The sequence below is a fragment of the Ranitomeya variabilis genome, chromosome 5 (assembly GCF_051348905.1).
Source record: "Ranitomeya variabilis isolate aRanVar5 chromosome 5, aRanVar5.hap1, whole genome shotgun sequence".
NCBI classification, from domain to species: domain Eukaryota; kingdom Metazoa; phylum Chordata; class Amphibia; order Anura; family Dendrobatidae; genus Ranitomeya; species Ranitomeya variabilis.
The window spans coordinates 655,170,023-655,189,457 of NC_135236.1; the positions used below are offsets into that span (position 1 = coordinate 655,170,023).

The 19,435-nt window shown below is 50.8% G+C and overlaps 1 protein-coding gene across 1 annotated transcript in view; it reads right to left on the bottom strand.

Moving 5' to 3' along the window:
• Positions 1–16,990, bottom strand: part of RNF145 (ring finger protein 145) — a 38,561-nt gene extending 21,571 nt beyond the window's left edge. The window contains exons 1-6 of the mRNA XM_077266434.1: positions 16,738–16,990; positions 12,353–12,568; positions 10,187–10,295; positions 9,789–9,880; positions 1,618–1,853; positions 1,175–1,350 (exon numbers count right to left, since the gene is read on the bottom strand). Coding sequence (XP_077122549.1) covers positions 1,175–1,350; positions 1,618–1,853; positions 9,789–9,880; positions 10,187–10,295; positions 12,353–12,536 — 797 coding nt within the window. The 5' untranslated portion in view covers positions 12,537–12,568; positions 16,738–16,990. The remainder of the gene's footprint in view (positions 1–1,174; positions 1,351–1,617; positions 1,854–9,788; positions 9,881–10,186; positions 10,296–12,352; positions 12,569–16,737) is intronic.
• Positions 16,991–19,435: the final 2,445 nt, after the last annotated feature.

The following is a 19,435-nucleotide window of genomic DNA, read 5'->3' on the forward strand; positions in this document are numbered from 1 at the left end:
GCAGTGAGACTATGGAGCTATGCCACATGATATTGCAATGGTTCATTCACTACTAAAATTCAAAGGGGGGCCCGGATGCCTTTCTTGATAAATATATTAGGCTACGTTCACATTAGCGTTAAGCTAATTTGCGTCGGGTTTGCGTCGGCGACGCAGCGGCGACGCATGCGTCATGCGCCCCTATACTTAACATGGGGGACGCATGCGTTTTTTTGTGTTGCGTTGTGCGACACTTGCGTCTTTTTTGCCGCAAGCGTCGGACCAAGAAAACGCAGCAAGTTGCATTTTTCTTGCGTCCGATTTTCGGCAAAAACCGACGCATGCGTCGCAAAACGCAGCGTTTTTGCGTGCGTTTTGCCGCGTTTTTGCGTGCGTTGTGCGTTGCGTCGCCGACGCAGCGGCGCACAACGCTAGTGTGAACTTAGCCTTACAGTTACGGGCACTAGAGTCTGTGATGGGGTGTTTATCCAGGGAACTAGTCTGATTTCGGCATGTGAGGCAGGAAGTAATGTTTCCTCTAATATGGAGCCATTCGCGTCTGCCTCATGGGGTTTTTAGCTTCCTCTGGAATAACAAGTTGGGCTATAGGTTGAACTCGATGGACTGAAGTCTACCTTCAACCTTAGACACTATGAGACATGGGTATATAAAGTGACTGCATGCAATCAGACTATACAAGGCGCCGTGCTCGCTCATCGGCAGGATATCTCTGGAATGTAATAAACTTTCCAAGTCAATTAGCGTCGGCTCTTTGACGAAGTAACATTCCAGTCCTGGATCGGAGGTCGGCGTCTGACAGGTCACTTACGTTATCTGCTTTGGATCAGCCGCACCTTAGCAACCTAAACAAACATGGAGCAGTTTACGGACGATGGATATGATGAGGGGCGACATCTTCGGATACACACGACTCACAATTGCAAGTGCTGAGAGATTAACTGCTATAGATGCCAGGATGAGCTGAAACCGCAGAATCTAGGGGGTTAGACCTTCTGACCCTGATAAACGTGTGATTGGTCCACTGTATCTCCGACAGCTCTATTCACTTCTATGGTACTGATGGAGAGCCCAGTAGACAGTGAATGGAGCAATGGTCAGGCATGTTCATCGCTGTAGGGATCGATGGGAGACGTGGACAACCCTTTTATTATAATTTTATGAAACGATTAAATACCTTGTAAGAAAGAGGAACAACAGTCTCTCGCGGGAGGTGGGCTGGTCACGGGTACTGAAGTACGTGTAGATCTGAAGGGCGAACAGGACCAGCCAGAAGACCATGAACAGGACGGGGACCACCAGCTGATTCCAGAGAGACATCCCCAGGGCCAGGAGGCCGTACACTTCCACCACCTACGAGGTCACAATATGGATGAAAGAATCAGTCATGTGTCCTTATACTGCCAGGTGGTCTGAAAATCACTGCAAAGCCAGAACGAATAGCCTGTGATTATATGGGCATGTTGGGAGTTGTAGTTCCACCACAACTAGAAAAGACTATAATGGCAGTGACTCGAAGGATATAATAAGGATATCAATAACGGGTGGGGGGAGAGTCGGGCCACGTCTTATAAACAGGAGTCATTCTAGGGGAACGTGTAATATCCCATGATGTGTTACCTGCACCAGCTCCCTGTACGCAGACTTGGCGAGATTAAAGGGCACCAGCAGGTTGGATGCTAAGAAGTACAGCACTTCCAGTCCCGTGAAAATCATGGCAAACTTGTTAATGACGACTATGGTCTCCATTGGGACAAGGCAGAGACGAGCCAGCAGGGGGAGCATGTGAGCGGAGAAGAGCCAGATCTGCTTCGTCTTCATCACGCAGGAGCACAGGGTGCAGACGACCAGCTGGCCTGCAAGGTAAGCGAGGCGGCACCGTGACTATCAGATCAGACATTACAACTACTTCGTACAGCAGCATTTAACAAGCGCCGGCGGGGAGCGCGATCTTCCTCCCGCCCATCGGCGCACCTGTGACGTGATGACGGGGCGCCGATGGGCTGTCATGACAGACAGGGGTCCGGCTGATGTGCCTGTCATTATTATCCTCCTGTGATTATCGTAAGAGATCAGAAATTCTACTATGCATATCATCAGTGCTATACACAGCAGTGTTATCAGCTTCAAGTCCCCTAAGGGGGACTTTAATAAAGAAAAAAAAAAGTTTTTAAAAATATGGGGGGAATAAAAAGAAAAAAAAAAATCCCCCCCATAAAAAAAAAAAAATAAAATAAATAAATTTGGAATTACTGCATTAGTAACAGTCCGATGAAAAAATAAAATAAATTCGATAGGTAAATGGTATAACAAAAAGAAAAAACAAAACAAAAAAAAAAAAAAAAGCCAGAGTTATGGTTTTTGGCTGCTGCAACATTGCAATAAAATGAAATAAAAGCCAAAACAATGTATTTAGCCCACAATGGTATCCGTAAAAAAAAAAAAAAAAAGTCAGCTCAAAGCCCAAAAAAATAAGCCCATGCCGAGCCCCAGATCACGAAAAATGAAAAACGTTACAAGTCTTGGAAAAAGGTGACAAAAGAACTTTTATTTTACTACCTAAATAAATAAAAATGAATAATAAAAAAAACATACATGTTTGGTATCTGTGTACTCATGCTGACCTGGGGAATCACATTGCTGGGTCAGTTTTAGCATATAGTGAACATGGTAAATAAAATACCCAAAAAACAATTGTGGTATTGCACTTTCTTTGCAATTTCAACACACTTGGTTTTCCAGTCCATTATATGGTAAAATCAATGGTGTTATACAAATAAACATCTGCCCTACGATGATTAGGTGACCAGAAAAATTATTTAAAAAAAAACCTGAAAAATCGCTGGGTAGTCAAGGGTTTAACCCCTTAACGACCGCCGATACGCCTTTTAACGGCGGCCGCTAAGGGTACTTAAACCACAGCGCCGTTAATTAACGGCGCTGTGGAAAAAGTGAATAGCGCCCCCCAGAGTCGGATTTTCTCTGGGGTCTCGGTTGCCGAGGGTAGCCGAGACCCCAGAGAACATGATTCGGGGGGTTTTTACCGACCCCCGAGTTGCGATCGCCGGTAATTAACCGTTTACCGGCGGTCGCAACAAAAAAAAAAAAAAAAAACGCGATTTGCCGTTTAATTTCTCTGTCCTCCGATGTGATCGCACATCGGAGGACAGAGAAATGTGGTCCCCGATGGCCCCCAATAGCCCCCCAATACTTACCTACCTCCCCCGGTGCTCCTCGTGTCTCCCCATGGGCGCCGCCATCTTTTTTCCGGGAAAAAATGGCGGGCGCACGCGCAGTGCGCCCGCCGCCCGGATGTTCTTTGGGGTCTCGGCTGCCGGGGGTAGCCGAGACCCCAAAGAACATGATCGGGGTCGATTTGCACCGACCCCTGCTTTGCGATCGCCGGTAATTAACAGTTTACCGGCGACCGCAAAAAAAAAAAAAAAAAAGCGATCAGTTATTTCTCTGTCCTCTGATGTGATCGCACATCAGAGGACAGAGAAATAGGGGGATTCGGGGACCCTATCATACTCACCCGGGGTCCCTGGGTCCTCTTCTGTCTTCTCCTGCCAGCCGGCTTTTTCATCATGGCGGGCGCATGCGCAGTGCGCCCGCCATCTGCTGCCATCTGCCGGCCGGCAGGAGAAGACAAGTTGGGGCTAAAATTAGGGTTAGGGTTAGAGTTAGGGTTAGAGTTAGGGTTGGGGCTAAATTTAGGGTTAGGGTTAGGGCTAGGGTTAGGGTTAGGCTACTTTCACACTAGCGTTTTTTGGCTTCCGTCGCAATGCGTCGTTGGAGAAAAAACGCATCCTGCAAAAGTGCTTGCAGGATGCGTTTTTTCTCCATTGGCTTGCATTAGCGACGCATTGCGACGGATTGCCACATGTCGCATCCGTCGTGCGACGGATGCGTCGTGCTTCGGCGGACCGTCGACACAAAAAAACTACATGTAACTTTTTTGTGCGACGTGTCCCACATATTTCAGTGCCACGTGCCACGTATTTAAGTGACACGTGCCACGTATCAAAGTGCCACATATTTCAGTGCCACGTATCAAAGTGCCACGTGCCACGTATCAAAGTGCCACGTGCCACGTATCAAAGTGCCACGTGCCACGTATCAAAGTGCCACGTGCCACATATTTCAGTGCCACGTGCCACGTATCAAAGTGCCACGTATCAAAGTGCCACGTGCCACGTATCAAAGTGCCACGTGCCACATCTTTCAGTGCCACGTATTTAAGAGACACGTGCCACGTATCAAAGTGCCACGTGCCACATATTTCAGTGCCACGTATTTAAGTGACACGTGCCACGTGCCACATATTTCAGTGCCACGTATCAAAGTGCCACGTGCCACGTATCAAAGTGCCACGTGCCACGTATCAAAGTGCCACGTGCCACGTATCAAAGTGCCACGTGCCACGTATCAAAGTGCCACGTGCCACGTATCAAAGTGCCACGTGCCACGTATCAAAGTGCCACGTGCCACGTATCAAAGTGCCACGTATCAAAGTGCCACGTGCCACATCTTTCAGTGCCACGTATCAAAGTGCCACGTATCAAAGTGCCACGTGCCACATCTTTCAGTGCCACGTGCCACGTATTTAAGAGACACGTGCCACGTATCAAAGTGCCACGTGCCACATATTTCAGTGCCACGTGCCACGTATTTAAGTGACACGTGCCACGTATCAAAGTGCCACGTATCACGTATTTCAGTGCCACGTATTTAAGTGACACGTATCACGTATAAGTGCCACGTGTCACGTATTTAATTGCCACATATTTAAGTGCCACGTATCAAGATTTTCCATGGAGAACAGACACATCCAGAGATATGTCTGCTCTCCACGGCTGCAGCAACACACTGACAGGAGCCATAGTTCCTGTCGGTGTGTCACTGCGCATGCGCGAGCGAGTTTACCGGCGGTCATTGACCCCGGCACTCTCGCTTAACGGCAGTGCTGCGTGGGAAAGTTCAACGCAGCTGTACTGCTGTTAACCGAGACGCCGGAGTCATTGAACTCCGGAACAGTACGCGATACACTGCTAGGAGCTTCGCTCCTGGCAGTGTATCGCCGGAGAGCAGCCGATCGGCGTGGGACACTCGTTTTATGGATTCTGCGGACAGGGAGTATGAATTTGGTTTATTATTTTTGGATTTTTTCCTGGAGGATCGAGGGCTTCGCCTACAAATGTGCTGTTGGTGAGTATATACTCTGTGTTATATGTTGTATGTACTGTGTGTCATGTATGTGTATTGTGTGTAGGTGTTTTGTGTAACTTTACAATTGTGCTAAGTCGCCGGACACAGGGACAACTCTCCCATCCTAATACCGGATGGGAGTAGTAGTCCCATACGGCGACTTAGCACAATGGTGGCACTAGCGTCGCATGGGGACACACACACGCACACACACGCACGCACACACACACACACAGAAGGACTCCATGCTGCTTCACTGGGGGGCGGGGGCTTCCCTCTTCCTGTCCGACGTCACGTCCGGTCCTGGGTGTCAACCCCTCCGTACAAAGACGCCGACACCCAGGACAAAGGCGCTGTGTGTGGAAGGTAATATGGGGCCCTAGGGGGATACGCAGACACGCCGCTGCGTAAAGAATTGACATGTCAATTCTTTTTACGCCGGCGTGTTTGCAGACAAAAGCGCCGCGTTTTTTTGCGGTGTGTCTGAACGGCAAAGTGAATTTCTCATTCACTTTGCCGGCAGACGAAAATGACATTGCGCATTTTTGAAAAGCGCCCGCAAAATAGCGCTCAAAAATGCGCTATGTCTGAAAGTAGCCTAAGGCTTCTTTCACACTTGCGTCGGTACGGGGCGGTCGCAATGCGTCGGCCCGATGTACCGACGCACGTTGTGAAAATTGTGCACAACGTGGGCAGCGGATGCAGTTTTTCAACGCATCCGCTGCCCAGTCTATGTCCTGGGGAGGAGGGGGCAGAGTTACGGCCACGCATCCGCGGAAATGGCGGACGCGACGTACAAAAAAAAGGTTACATTGAACTTTTTTTGTGACGACGGGGGCTAAAGTTATGGTTAGGGTTGGGGCTAAAGTTAGGGTTGGGGCTAAAGTTAGGGTTAGAGTTGGGATTAGGGTTAGGGTTTGGATTAGGGTTGGGATTAGTGTTACGTTTGGGATTAGGGTTGGGATTAGGGTTAGGGTTGGGATTAGGGTTAGGGGTGTGTTGGATTTAGGGTTTTGATTAGGGTTATGGTTAGGGTTGAGATTAGGGCTGTTTTGGGGTTAGGGTTGTGATTATCGTTAGGGTTGTGATTAGGATTATGGATCGGGTTGAGATTAGGGTTAGGGCTGTGTTGGGGTTAGGGTTGGAGTTAGAATTGGGGGGTTTCCACTGTTTAGGTACATCAGGGGGTCTCCAAACACGACAGCCAATTTTGCGCTAAAAAAGTCAAATGGTACTCCCTCCCTTCTGAGCTCTGCCGTGCGCCCAAACAGTGGTTTACCCCCACATATGGGGCATCAGCGTACTCGGGATAAATTGGACAACAACTTTTGGGGTCCAATTTCTCCTGTTACCCTTGTGAAAATAAAAACTTGGGGGCTAAAAATCTTTTTTGTTGGAAAAAAATATATTTTTTTATTTTCACTACTCTGCATTATAAAGTTCTGTGAAGCACTTGGGCATTCAAAGTTCTCACCACATATCTAGATAAGTTCCTTGGGGGGTCTATTTTCCAAAATGGGGTCACTTGTTGGGGGTTTCTACTGTTTAGGTACATTAGGGGTCTGCAAAGGCAACATAACGCCCGCAGACAATTCTATCAAAGTCTGCATTCCAAAATGGCACTCCTTCCCTTCCGAGCTCTGCCATGCGCCCAAACAGTGGTTTACCCCCACATATGGGGTACCAGCATACTCAGGACAAATTGGACAACAACTTTTGGGGTCCAATTTCTCTTGTTACCCTTGTGAAAATAAAAACTTGGGGGCTAAAAAATCTTTATTGTTAAAAAATATATATTTTTTATTTTCACGACTCTGCATTATAAACTTCTGTGATGCACTTGGGCATTCAAAGTTCTCACTACACATCTAGATAAGTTCCATGGGGGGTCTAGTTTCCAAAATGGGGTCACTTTTGGGGGGTTTCTGCTGTTTAGGCACATCAGGGGCTCTCCAAACGCGACATGGCGTCCGATCTCAATTCCAGTCAATTTTGCATTGAAAAGTCAAATGGCGCTCCTTTGCTTCCGAGCTCAGCCATGCGCCCAAACAGTGGTTTACCCCCACATATGGGGTGTCGGCGTACTCAAGACAAATTGTACAACAGCTTCTGGGGTCCATTTTCTCCTGTTACCCTTGGTAAAATAAAAATTTGGAGGCAAAAAGATCATTTTTGTAGAAAAAATGCGATTTTTTTATTTTCACGGCTCTACGTTATAAACTTCTGTGAAGCACCTGGGGGTTTAAAGTGCTCACCACACATCTAGATAAGTTCCTTAAGGGGTCTAGTTTCCAAAATGGTGTCATATGTGGGGGGTCTCTACTGTTTAGGCACATCAGCGGCTCTCCAAACGTGACATGGCGTCCGATCTCAATTCCAGCCAATTCTACATTGAAAAAGTAAAACGACACTCCTTCTCTTCCAAGCTCTGCGGTGCGCCCAAACAGTGGTTTACCCCCATATATGGGGTATCGACGTACTCAGGAGAAATTGCACAACAACTTTTGTGGTCTAATTTCTCCTGTTACCCTTGTGAAAATAAGAATTTGTGGGCGAAAAAATCATTTTTGTGAAAACAAATGCGATTTTTTATTTTCACGGCTCTACGTTATAAACTTCTGTGAAGCACTTGGGGGTTCAAAGTGCTCACCACACATCTAGATAAGTTCCTTGGGGGGTCTAGTTTCCAAAATGGTGTCACTTGTGGGGGGTTTCCACTGTTTAGGCACATTAGGGGCTCTCCAAACGCGACATGGCGTCCGATCTCAATTCCAGCCAATTCTGCATTGAAACAGTCAAACGGTGCTCCTTCACTTCCAAGCTCTGCGGTGCGCCCAAACAGTGGTTTACCTCCACATATGGGGTATCGGCGTACTCAGGAAAAATTGCACAACAAAATTTGTGGTTAAATTTCTGTTTTTACACTTGTGAAAATTAAAAAAAATGGTTCTGAAGTAAAATGTTTGCAAAAAAAAGTAAAATGTTAATTTTTTTCTTCCACATTGTTTTAGTTCCTGTGAAGTACGTAAAGGGTTAATAAACTTCTTGAATGTGGTTTTGAGCAGCTTGAGGGGTGCAGTTTTTAGAATGGTGTCACACTTGGTTATTTTCTATCATATAGACCCCTCAAAATCACTTCAAAGGTGATGTGGTCCCTAAAAAAAACATGGTGTTGTAAAAATGAGAAATTGCTGGTCAACTTTTAACCCTTATAACTCCCTAACAAAAAAAAAAATTGTTTCCAAAATTGTGCTGATGTAAAGTAGACATGTGAGAAATGTTATTTATTAACTATTTTTTGTGACATATCTCTCTGATTTAAGGGCATAAAAATACAAAGTTTGAAAATTGCAAAATTTTAAAAATTTTCGCCATATTTCCATTTTTTTCATAAATAATCGCAAGTAATATCGAAGAAATGTTACCACTAACTTGAAGTACAACATGTCACGAAAAAACAATCTCAGAATCAGCGGGATCCGATAAAGCGTTCCAGAGTTATAACCTCATAAAGTGACACTGGTCAGAATTGTAAAAATTGTCTCGGTCATTAAGTACCAAATTGGCTCTGTCACTAAGGGGTTAAGGAAAATAAGCCATTAGCTGGTGGCCTCAGGTCCAGCTTCTCTCACCCCATTAGTAGTCACCAGGTAATGACATGCTTTCCATGCTGGTTCGGCCGCAGGGTCTCCTAACACAAACGCCCCATGAGCATGTGTGAAGCGAGGGCGAGGAGGACAGCGGCCGATCCAGACATCGCGGTTAAAAGTATATTTATTAAACACAGTCTTGAAAAAAATTTTTTTGCAAAAAACGTCAGATACAATGATAGATACACACTACTACTTCATTAAAGAGTAGAAAGACGAAATAGCAAAGTGATTAAAATATTATAAGTTTATTAGAAGATAATTTAAAAACATGTAAAATGCCAAAACAAGCTATACGAACCACACAATATTAGAGCACACAAATAGAGACTTCTGAAAAAATCAAAGTAAATGCACCGAGCCAGGTGTGTTAAGAATTAATGCCTTTTGAAAAGCACATTCATAAATAAATAAATATAATTTGTGCTGATAATTATATATACCAAATAATTGTATGTGCAAAAATGCTACATAAAGTGCCAACTCGCAAATGGCTATTGAATATATGTGCAAAAAATTGATATAAAGAATGCAAAACTAGCAAATAATAATAGTGTCCTAGTGCAAACTACATGTGCATGTAACCAGCTGATAATCATAAAGTGCTAAATGCTCAGTGCAAACGCATAATGCACAAGTGTGCCACTACAAAATTACAGCAGCATGGATCCAACATGAGGTGCTGAGTGTTCAATGCAGAGGCATAATGCACACGGATCCAGCATAAGATGCTAAATATTCAATGCAACCGCATAATGCACACGTGTGTCACTACAGAATTACCACAGTATGGATCCGACATAAGGCGCTGAATGCACAGTGCAAATGCATCAAGCACAAGTGTATCTATCACGGTTAAAAGGTCTGAAATCGGACGTCTCCTAAATTATTTAGCCCACTTCCTTACTAGCCTACGTAGTAGACGGCACTCACCTACTAGCGCAGTGATGAACCTGTTCATAGACAGGGGCTCTAGGTGCATCGGGCCCTCGTAACCAGACTCCAGCTCACTGCGGACATAGTCCCTAAAAAACACAAAATGGAAACCGCAAGTTCAGAAAAGTGTGTGTTTAGTGCCTAAGATGTCGCAGAGGTGCGTCTTTGCCTTGGAAAACCTCTACGGTCTCAGAGAAAAATCATTCCAATTAGGTTGACCAGAGTGTGATCCGATTTTCTCAGATGAGAAAAATAAAACATTTCTTCTCTGTTCTATCAGTCTGTGAAAAATCGAACTGCACTCGGATGTCATCCGAGTGCAGCTTGATGTTTTCCACTAACTTGCATGTCTCAGAGTTTTGTCTAGGGTGTACTTATTTTGCAGGGTACCTCACCTAGAAATCTGGTGTCCAGTATACAAAAGTAAAGCAGTGACGACGTAGAGGTACAGCTTAGCGAGGTGTTGTCGAGGTAAAGTCAATAGGACGACGCTCAGGATGTAACCTGCAGAGAGATAAAACAAACAAAAAAAAAAGAACAAATCTGTAAGAACGATGTGACCGGAATAATCATGAGGTGCGGAGAGATAAACGATCGATATGATGGGTGTCCTGTCAGCAGATCGTGCAACGGAGGCAGGAAAGATGCTGACCCGTAGATCAGAGCGAGATGACCGCGCGAAGGTGGAAGAGACACGTCGTAAAATTTACAGCTTTCTATTTTAAGGAACATGATAAGATTTTATCAGATCTGTACCATATATAGCCCAACGTAAAGCCATACAGAGGAAAGGCTCGTATCATACATTACTAACATTGAGGAGCGGACGTGCTGGGATAAGGTGTTATCTGAGCATGCTCGGGTGCTAACCGAGGGTCTTCAGCGTGCTCGAAAAGTATGTCATATTTTTCGAGCAAGCCGAAGACACTCTGTTAGCACCCGGCTCTTCTTCGAAAATCTGCACACACATATATATCTTCGGCTGAGACGTACATACAGAACTACTTCATTTTTCCAAGTCAATTGACAGCCTGGAAACTTTCTTGGCAGGTGATGAAGTCTGAGGAGTGGGAACGAGCAGTTCTGCAAACACACTCTGAAGTGTCGAAGGCGCCGGTGGTTTGGTCACATCCTGACTTCAGCTTTTCCTCTTTTTTTTTTTTAAGTTCCTGGACTGACGGCTGCAATGCAGCTATGATCACATCAACACCCGAAAGTACAGGGAGAATCCGAATATTCTTTACCATATTATTTTTCATGATGTTCTGCAGCAGCTGCAATGCACATTATGAGGTTCTACAGTAATGAACAGCTACAGAGCCCGTATGTAATGAATCAGCAATCCATTGCAAAACTACAGGCCCCAGGGCATGCTGGAAGTTGTAGTGTGACAGCTAGAGATCCATTGGGATCAGCACTATGGAGTCCGGCCCAAGCATGCACGTGTCTAGGGGCTCCTCATCTCTGGAATATTTGTCATTAAGTTCTGAAAATGTCCCCTTCAGAAAGGAAGACCACCAGCGCCACCTACTGGAAGTAGCAATACTACACAGCAATATTGACCCTTTAAGGAGCCTTTGTATATGGCTTGCCAAATTAGACCTCTTGCATTGCACTGATGAGGAGCTAAAAGTCCAAAACACGTGTCTGCAAATCTGGCTCGCCTTTTATCCCAAGTCATGTGGTAAGGTTCGATGAAAGGGTCAATATTGACTTTTAAGATTGCTACTTCCGATAGGTGGCGCTAGAGTTCTAGTCCTTCCCCTCACTGAAGAGGCAATTTGCATATAATTTCATAGCAGGGCATTGCATGGCCTATAAGTCTCCTTACACTGGTATGCCAAGCATGTTACTCTCCACAAGGAGAGCCGATACCTCTTAGGCCTCATTAAGTTCTGCAATTATGCCCATGATGCAGTCACATATTTGCAGACCACACCTATACATACCCGACTTAAATGGCAGAGCCGAACACCTCAGTGACTGCATTCCCCGGCGTTACACGTCAGTGCTGAGTAACATCTATTATACTTTATAATCTGGGACAATCGGTAGGTTTTATCACCACCATTGGTTGCTTGGTCCACATGCAGCTTGCATAACGTCAGCAGCACATGCCCCGCTTACAGGGAGAGATGTGCTTCCAACAATGTGTAATATTAGGCAGCACGAAAGACAACTGGTTAATTATTTACATTTTGACCATTGATGAGGAATGAACAATCTTACGGCAACTCATCATTCAGTTTAATGTGGCATTTAGGGACCAAAGTGTGATCTGTGGGACCTCCACTAATCAGCAGTATGTAGTATATGCTACAGCATCAGGTACCGCCTCACACGTGGCCATGGCGGTACCACCTCACACGTGGCCATGGCGGTACCACCTCACACGTGGCCATGGCGGTACCACAACTCAGTCCCGTTCACTTGAGCGAAACGACCAGCAAGTAACGTGCAAAGGCCGACCATATCGATATATATACACCGGATGTTCCCTCCGTGGATATGTGAAAGAGCTAAACACATGAAGCAGAAAGACAATCCCGGACTCAACGTACCGACATAATGCAGGTTGAGCGCCAGGTACTTGTACTGGAAGAGAGGGTTGTTGCTGAGGTTACTTCTTTGGATCTGCTGGAAGAAGGAGCTGACGTCCCAGCGGTACAAGACGTCTAGCAGCATGATGCTCGGCACGCGCAGGGCCACATTCAACATGGCCTCTAGTTTCTCTTTTGCGCCCATGCTGGTTCCCTTTGGAGAGAATTAAAGGCAAGCTGCAAAAAAAAAAAAAAGCACAAAGATTGGAAGTGTTAATTATCACATAAACAGACCGGAGGAGGATTACACGTCTCTATATATAGCGGGGAGAAACCTGTGAACTACTATGTTTAGCAGCGCCACAAACATCCAGAGAATTAGCAGTGCGCGTCGGGGTGTTGGTGATCCTGTTATAACCTGAAAAAACCCAGGAATAACGGGACGATTCTTTAAAATAAAAAAAATGACTTTAAGTGTTTGTTTTTTACAGATTAAAGGGGCATTCTCAAAGGTAAAAGGTATCATTTTATGGAGGGGGTCAGATCTGTGGAATACTGGGAACGAAGAAACCTCAGTGCAAGTAGCACCGCGAAGGTGACGGAGCTCCAAAGGGCAATAACCTGATGAGAAAACGTGACGTCGTTCCGGTCTGGTACAATGCCTCCATGCGATAACTCCCAGACTCATCACAGAGGAAAGTTCAAGGAAGCATCCACTGCTCCTGTATGTCAGCGAGATAAGGAGGCCGCTGTCTGACCGCTCCCATGCAAAGTGCAGATATAGCAGTGCCGAATTGGGCCATACAGTACATTAGTTCTATGTTTGTGTTACCCACTCAGATAGGCAGAGGCACCTGGCAGCCACTTATCCCCTTTTACTCTGGTAAAATATTAGAGAGTACATGGACAGGGAGTCAGGCAAGAAAGCTACATCCAACAGCTGAAAATAAAAATCTCGTCCAACATGATAATGGCCAAAGTGACGATTGAAACTGAGCGCAAGCTGCCAACTCAGCGATTATATAATAGAGACGTTTACCTAATCCAACATTAAAAGGGCAGGAAGATTAAAGCAACAAAGGAAAACCCCGAGCAGTAAAACAAACAGTTATAGGCATCACTGACAGTGCGGGCCGGGACATCGGGGAACCAAGTCATAACCTGCACCGCCGAGGCCACGGCACACAGCCCAAACCGGCACCGTCGAGGTCACGAGACACAGCCCCGCCGACACCACTAAGGACATTGGTGCAAAGTATCCACACTCATCCTACAGTATGTACAAAGGCAGCAGGATGGATGCTCAGACCAGTTGCACCAATATTTGGATTAGTGGGTCTTTCTTTCATATTCCACACTTGTTGCTGCATTATTGGTTGTCCCTCGTTGTCTTCTGGAACCCTCAACATCAGCCCCCTAGCTACTCACACGTGCAAAGAGAAGACTCCCACCCCATGTGTGTAAACCACCCTAAGACTGATGAACCAAGGTCCTGCCTTGGCTTCCCAGACTCACCCCACACCACTCTCCTGTCCCCCCACATCACGTGGGACCATCCATTACTTGTGCACGGCGCCTCCGGCCCCCCTGGCCCCTCCAGCCCCCCTGGCCCCTCTGTCACCAGCTCCCCTCACCCACGGCGACCACAACCCTCCATCGCTCACCCACGTAGGCCTCACCCCTGCGTCGTTTGCCCCCCTACAACGCCTGCCCACAGCACCTCCGTTGATCGCCCACGGAGCCTGCACCCCTGCGTCGCCCACCCACAGCACCTCATTTGATCGCCCACAGTACCCACATCCCTCCATTGCTCACCCACGGCGCCTGCTCCTTGCCATCGCTTGCCCACTGCGCCTACATTGATCGCTCACACCGTCGCTTGCCCACAGCGCCTTCTTTGATCGCCCACAACCCTCCATCACTCGCCCGCAATGCTTCCGTTGGTTACCCACGGCGCCCTCACCCGTGTCGCTTGCCCCCTCAGTTGCTCGCCTACGGGGCCTGCGTCACTCTCCCATGTCGCCCGCACCCGTGTCGCCAGCATGATGCACACTCACCCATAGCACCTCCTTTGATCGCCCACAGCACCCCCATGTCGCTCGCCCACAACCCTACCCCGTTGATGCTCACCCACAGCTCCTCTATTGATCACATGTGGCACCCGCACCCCTGCGTCGCTCACACCCCGCCATTGCTCGCATCCCTGCATTGCTCCCCCATGGTGCACACTCCCCCCTCCATCGCTTGCCCACAGCGCCTCCTTTGAACGCCCACGGCGCCCGCACCCCTGCGTCGTCAGCACCCCTCCGTCACTCGCCCACGGCATCAGTAACCCTGCGTCGCTCGCCCACAGAGCCGGCACCCCTCAGTCGCTCGCCCACAGAGCCGGCACCCCTCAGTCGCTCACCCACAGAGCCGGCACCCCTCAGTCGCTCACCCACAGAGCCGGCACCCCTCAGTCGCTCACCCACAGAGCCGGCACCCCTCAGTCGCTCGCCCACAGAGCCGGCACCCCTCAGTCGCTCGCCCACAGAGCCGGCACCCCTCAGTCGCTCGCCCACATGGCCAGCACCCCTCAGTCGCTCGCCCACAGAGCCAGCACCCCTCAGTCGCTCGCCCACAGAGCCAGCACCCCTCAGTCGCTCGCCCACAGCGCCAGCACCCCTCAGTCGCTCGCCCACAGCGCCAGCACCCCTCAGTCGCTCGCCCACAGCGCCAGCACCCCTCAGTCGCTCGCCCACAGAGCCAGCACCCCTCAGTCGCTCGCCCACAGAGCCAGCACCCCTCAGTCGCTCGCCCACAGCGCCAGCACCCCTCAGTCGCTCGCCCACAGCGCCAGCACCCCTCAGTCGCTCGCCCACAGAGCCGGCACCCCTCAGTCGCTCGCCCACATGGCCAGCACCCCTCAGTCGCTCGCCCACACGGCCAGCACCCCTCAGTCGCTCGCCCACACAGCCAGCACCCCTCAGTCGCTCGCCCACAGAGCCAGCACCCCTCAGTCGCTCGCCCACAGAGCCAGCACTCCTCAGTCGCTCGCCCACAGCGCCAGCACCCCTCAGTCGCTCGCCCACAGCGCCAGCACCCCTCAGTCGCTCGCCCACACAGCCGGCACCCCTCAGTCGCTCGCCCACACAGCCGGCACCCCTCAGTCGCTCGCCCACACAGCCGGCACCCCTCAGTCGCTCGCCCACAGCGCCAGCACCCCTCAGTCGCTCGCCCACAGCGCCAGCACCCCTCAGTCGCTCGCCCACAGAGCCGGCACCCCTCAGTCGCTCGCCCACATGGCCAGCACCCCTCAGTCGCTCGCCCACACGGCCAGCACCCCTCAGTCGCTCGCCCACACAGCCAGCACCCCTCAGTCGCTCGCCCACAGAGCCAGCACCCCTCAGTCGCTCGCCCACAGAGCCAGCACTCCTCAGTCGCTCGCCCACAGCGCCAGCACCCCTCAGTCGCTCGCCCACAGCGCCAGCACCCCTCAGTCGCTCGCCCACAGAGCCGGCACCCCTCAGTCGCTCGCCCACACAGCCGGCACCCCTCAGTCGCTCGCCCACACAGCCGGCACCCCTCAGTCGCTCGCCCACAGCGCCAGCACCCCTCAGTCGCTCGCCCACAGCGCCAGCACCCCTCAGTCGCTCGCCCACACGGCCAGCACCCCTCAGTCGCTCGCCCACATGGCCAGCACCCCTCAGTCGCTCGCCCACAGAGCCAGCACCCCTCAGTCGCTCGCCCACAGAGCCAGCACCCCTCAGTCGCTCGCCCACAGAGCCAGCACTCCTCAGTCGCTCGCCCACAGCGCCAGCACCCCTCAGTCGCTCGCCCACAGCGCCAGCACCCCTCAGTCGCTCGCCCACAGAGCCGGCACCCCTCAGTCGCTCGCCCACACAGCCGGCACCCCTCAGTCGCTCGCCCACACAGCCGGCACCCCTCAGTCGCTCGCCCACAGCGCCAGCACCCCTCAGTCGCTCGCCCACAGCGCCAGCACCCCTCAGTCGCTCGCCCACACGGCCAGCACCCCTCAGTCGCTCGCCCACATGGCCAGCACCCCTCAGTCGCTCGCCCACAGCGCCAGCACCCCTCAGTCGCTCGCCCACACAGCCAGCACCCCTCAGTCGCTCGCCCACATGGCCAGCACCCCTCAGTCGCTCACCCACGGAGCCAGCACCCCTCAGTCGCTCGCCCACAGAGCCAGCACCCCTCAGTCGCTCGCCCACAGAGCCCAGGGCTCTCCTTCACTTGCCCTCAGCACAGGGCCCCTCCATGTGTCAGTCAGGGCCTCTCCGGGGGCAGCCAGTGCTCACAGGGCAGATGGCACACAGCAGCAGCAGGCTGGCACAGGACTGGCACTGCCCCTGATCCCCCAGCACCGCAGTACAGGCCGTCACTCCTCCCCTGACACCAGCATCTACCTGTCTGCGTCTCCTCACTGTCTCCCGGGAGCCATAGCTGAGGCCTGCGGCCCGCTCTCCGCTCACGTCACACGGCGCAGCGCCGCCTGCTGACAGCTGCTCCCCGCCCGCCGGTCCGCACAGCGGCGGCCTCTGGTCAGTCCGGGCGCCCCCTCTCCGAGCTCTTCTTTATCACGGATTTCCGGCCACCACAACCCTCCGGGCCGCTCACATCCACACACAGCCCGCAACCCGCCCACAATAACAAACAGCGCCCCCCCACTGCGCATGCGCGTTCAGCCAACACGGCCAACCCCGCCCACATACTGGCACCTTGGTGGAAAGGCGTGTGTCGGTGAGCGCGCATGCGCAAAATCCAAAGCACGCACGCAGATTCCACAGTAATAACTACACGGCGGGCGGTTGCACCCTTTGCTTTTCTCAGGCTCTTTGTTCTCCTCGTGTTTTACTTTGAAGAAGTCATAAATCAGATGAGCAACTCAGCATGAGAAAGGGGCTACAGACTTTCCTATTGGACCTTCAGCATGAGCTCACTGGTGGTCTCTCAGTTTACTCATTCTGCAGCCAGCTACAACCACTGTTAATAGAGGCTGCAGAAGGCAAACGGTGCCCTCATAATAGGGTCTAACAGCCTCTGTAGCCAGGACTGCTGGGGTCAGTAGTGCAGCCTCAAACTGGTGGGCAAAATAACCAAATACCCATCGGCTGGGCCAAAGCGACCTTTTGGGCCCCCTTGGCTCCAGGGTCCGGGTGCGACAGCAACCCCTGCACCCACCACAGTTATGCCCCTGGCTGAGGGGTTCTTTACCAGTGCCCCCATAATGCCAGCCAGGGTGGACTGACCCCATAATAGTAAAGTGACTCCATAACAGCCAGATCTAATGATAAGGAATGAATTGCCAGTGCCCCTTAAAGGGGTTGTCCTGCCTTAGGCTACTCTATGTGACTGCAGACTTGTGAATCCTCACATCGCGCACACTGTGCGCTGTTAGAATTCTCCACTGCCGCCCCCCGGGAGCAGGCAGTCATTTTATTGCAAGTATGTGCTATGCTATGCTCCTGGCCACATTCCGACTAGACGTGTCCGGCCTCCCTCGATGTATTGAATGAGACCAGACACGTCTAGTCAGAATGTGGCCGGGAGTATGTAAATCGCTTACTTGCGGTCACATGGTTGCCCGTTCCTGACACCGGACTACCTGCACTCTGCGAGGATTAACAAGTCTGCAGTAACATAGAGTGACTGCAGACTTGTACCCCAAGGCCGGATAACCCCTTGTGATAGATCTGCACTCAGAGGTAGATACAGGAACACTGTCTCTTTAAATCTTTCACTGGTTTATTAAAAGGACTGCATAAACCTGTGCAAAAACAAACCCCGAAAGAAAAAACTCCTCTCACTCTACAGCCGTTCAATCAACATAGCACTAAACATGGCTGATTAACCCCTTTCAGCACTTAGTGTGCTGGAGCATTTTCCTAGGTTGATATCACTGAAGCTTACACCATTAGTGCAACATACCTCCCCTCCAGTGCTTTTCCAGTGACCTTGTCAGCTGGGGCGCCATTGTTGCGTATTCTTATAGGGTGCCAACCTCCGCGGTCAGGCAGGGTTATCTATGGGGTAAACTGTTTCCCTTTTTCCTCTTGTGGTGTGCAACATGTGGTGCGGGAAGCGTAGTGCAAGATGTGTGTGTTGCGTGATGCCTGCGGTACATGTAATGTGGGATGTGTGATGCAGGACGTTTGGTGGTGGGACATGTCGTGTGGTGGCAAGATGTGTGGTGCGGGACATGTGGTGTGGGTCGTGTGGTGGCAGGACGTGTAGTGTGGGAAGTGTAGTGTGGGACGTGTGGTGACAAGACATGTGGTGGTGAGACGTGTGGTGCCGGACGTGTAGTACGAGACGTGTGGTGTGGATATGTGGTGGTACGTGTGGTGAGGAATGTGTAGTGCGGGATGTATGGTGGCGGGACATATAGTACGGGACGTGTGGTGCGGAATGTGTGGTGTGAGATGTGTGGTGCGAGACGTGTGGTGAGGGATGTGTAGTGCGGGAAGTGTAGTGCAGGACGTATGGTGGCGGGACATGTAGATCGGGACATGTACGGGAAGTGTGGTGCGGCACGTGTGGTGCGGGATGAGTGGTGTGCGATGTGTGGTGCAGGACGTGGTGGCGGGACGTGCAGTGCGGAACACGTGATGGCGAGACGTGTGGTGGCGAGACGTGTGGTACGGGACGTGTGGTGGCGAGACGTGTGGTACGGGACGTGTGGTGGCGGGACGTGTGGTGGTGGGACTTGTGGTGCGGTACGTGTGGTGTGGGACGTGTGGTGGCAGGACGTGTGGTGGCGGGATATGTGGTGCTGGACGTGTGGTGTGGGACGTGTGGTGGTGGGTGTGTGGTGCGGAACATGTGGTGCGGGACGTATGGTGGCGGGACGTATGGTGGCGGGACGTGTGGTGCGGTACGTGTGGTGTGGGACGTGTGGTGGCGGGACGTGTGGTGGCGGGATGTGTGGTGCGGGATGAGTGGTGTGCGATGTGTGGTGCAGGACATGTGGTGGCGGGACGTGCAGTGCGGAACACGTGATGGCGAGACGTGTGGTGGCGGGACGTGTGGTGGTGGGACTTGTGGTGCGGTACATGTGGTGTGGGGCGTGTGGTGGCAGGACGTGTGGTGGCGGGATGTGTGGTG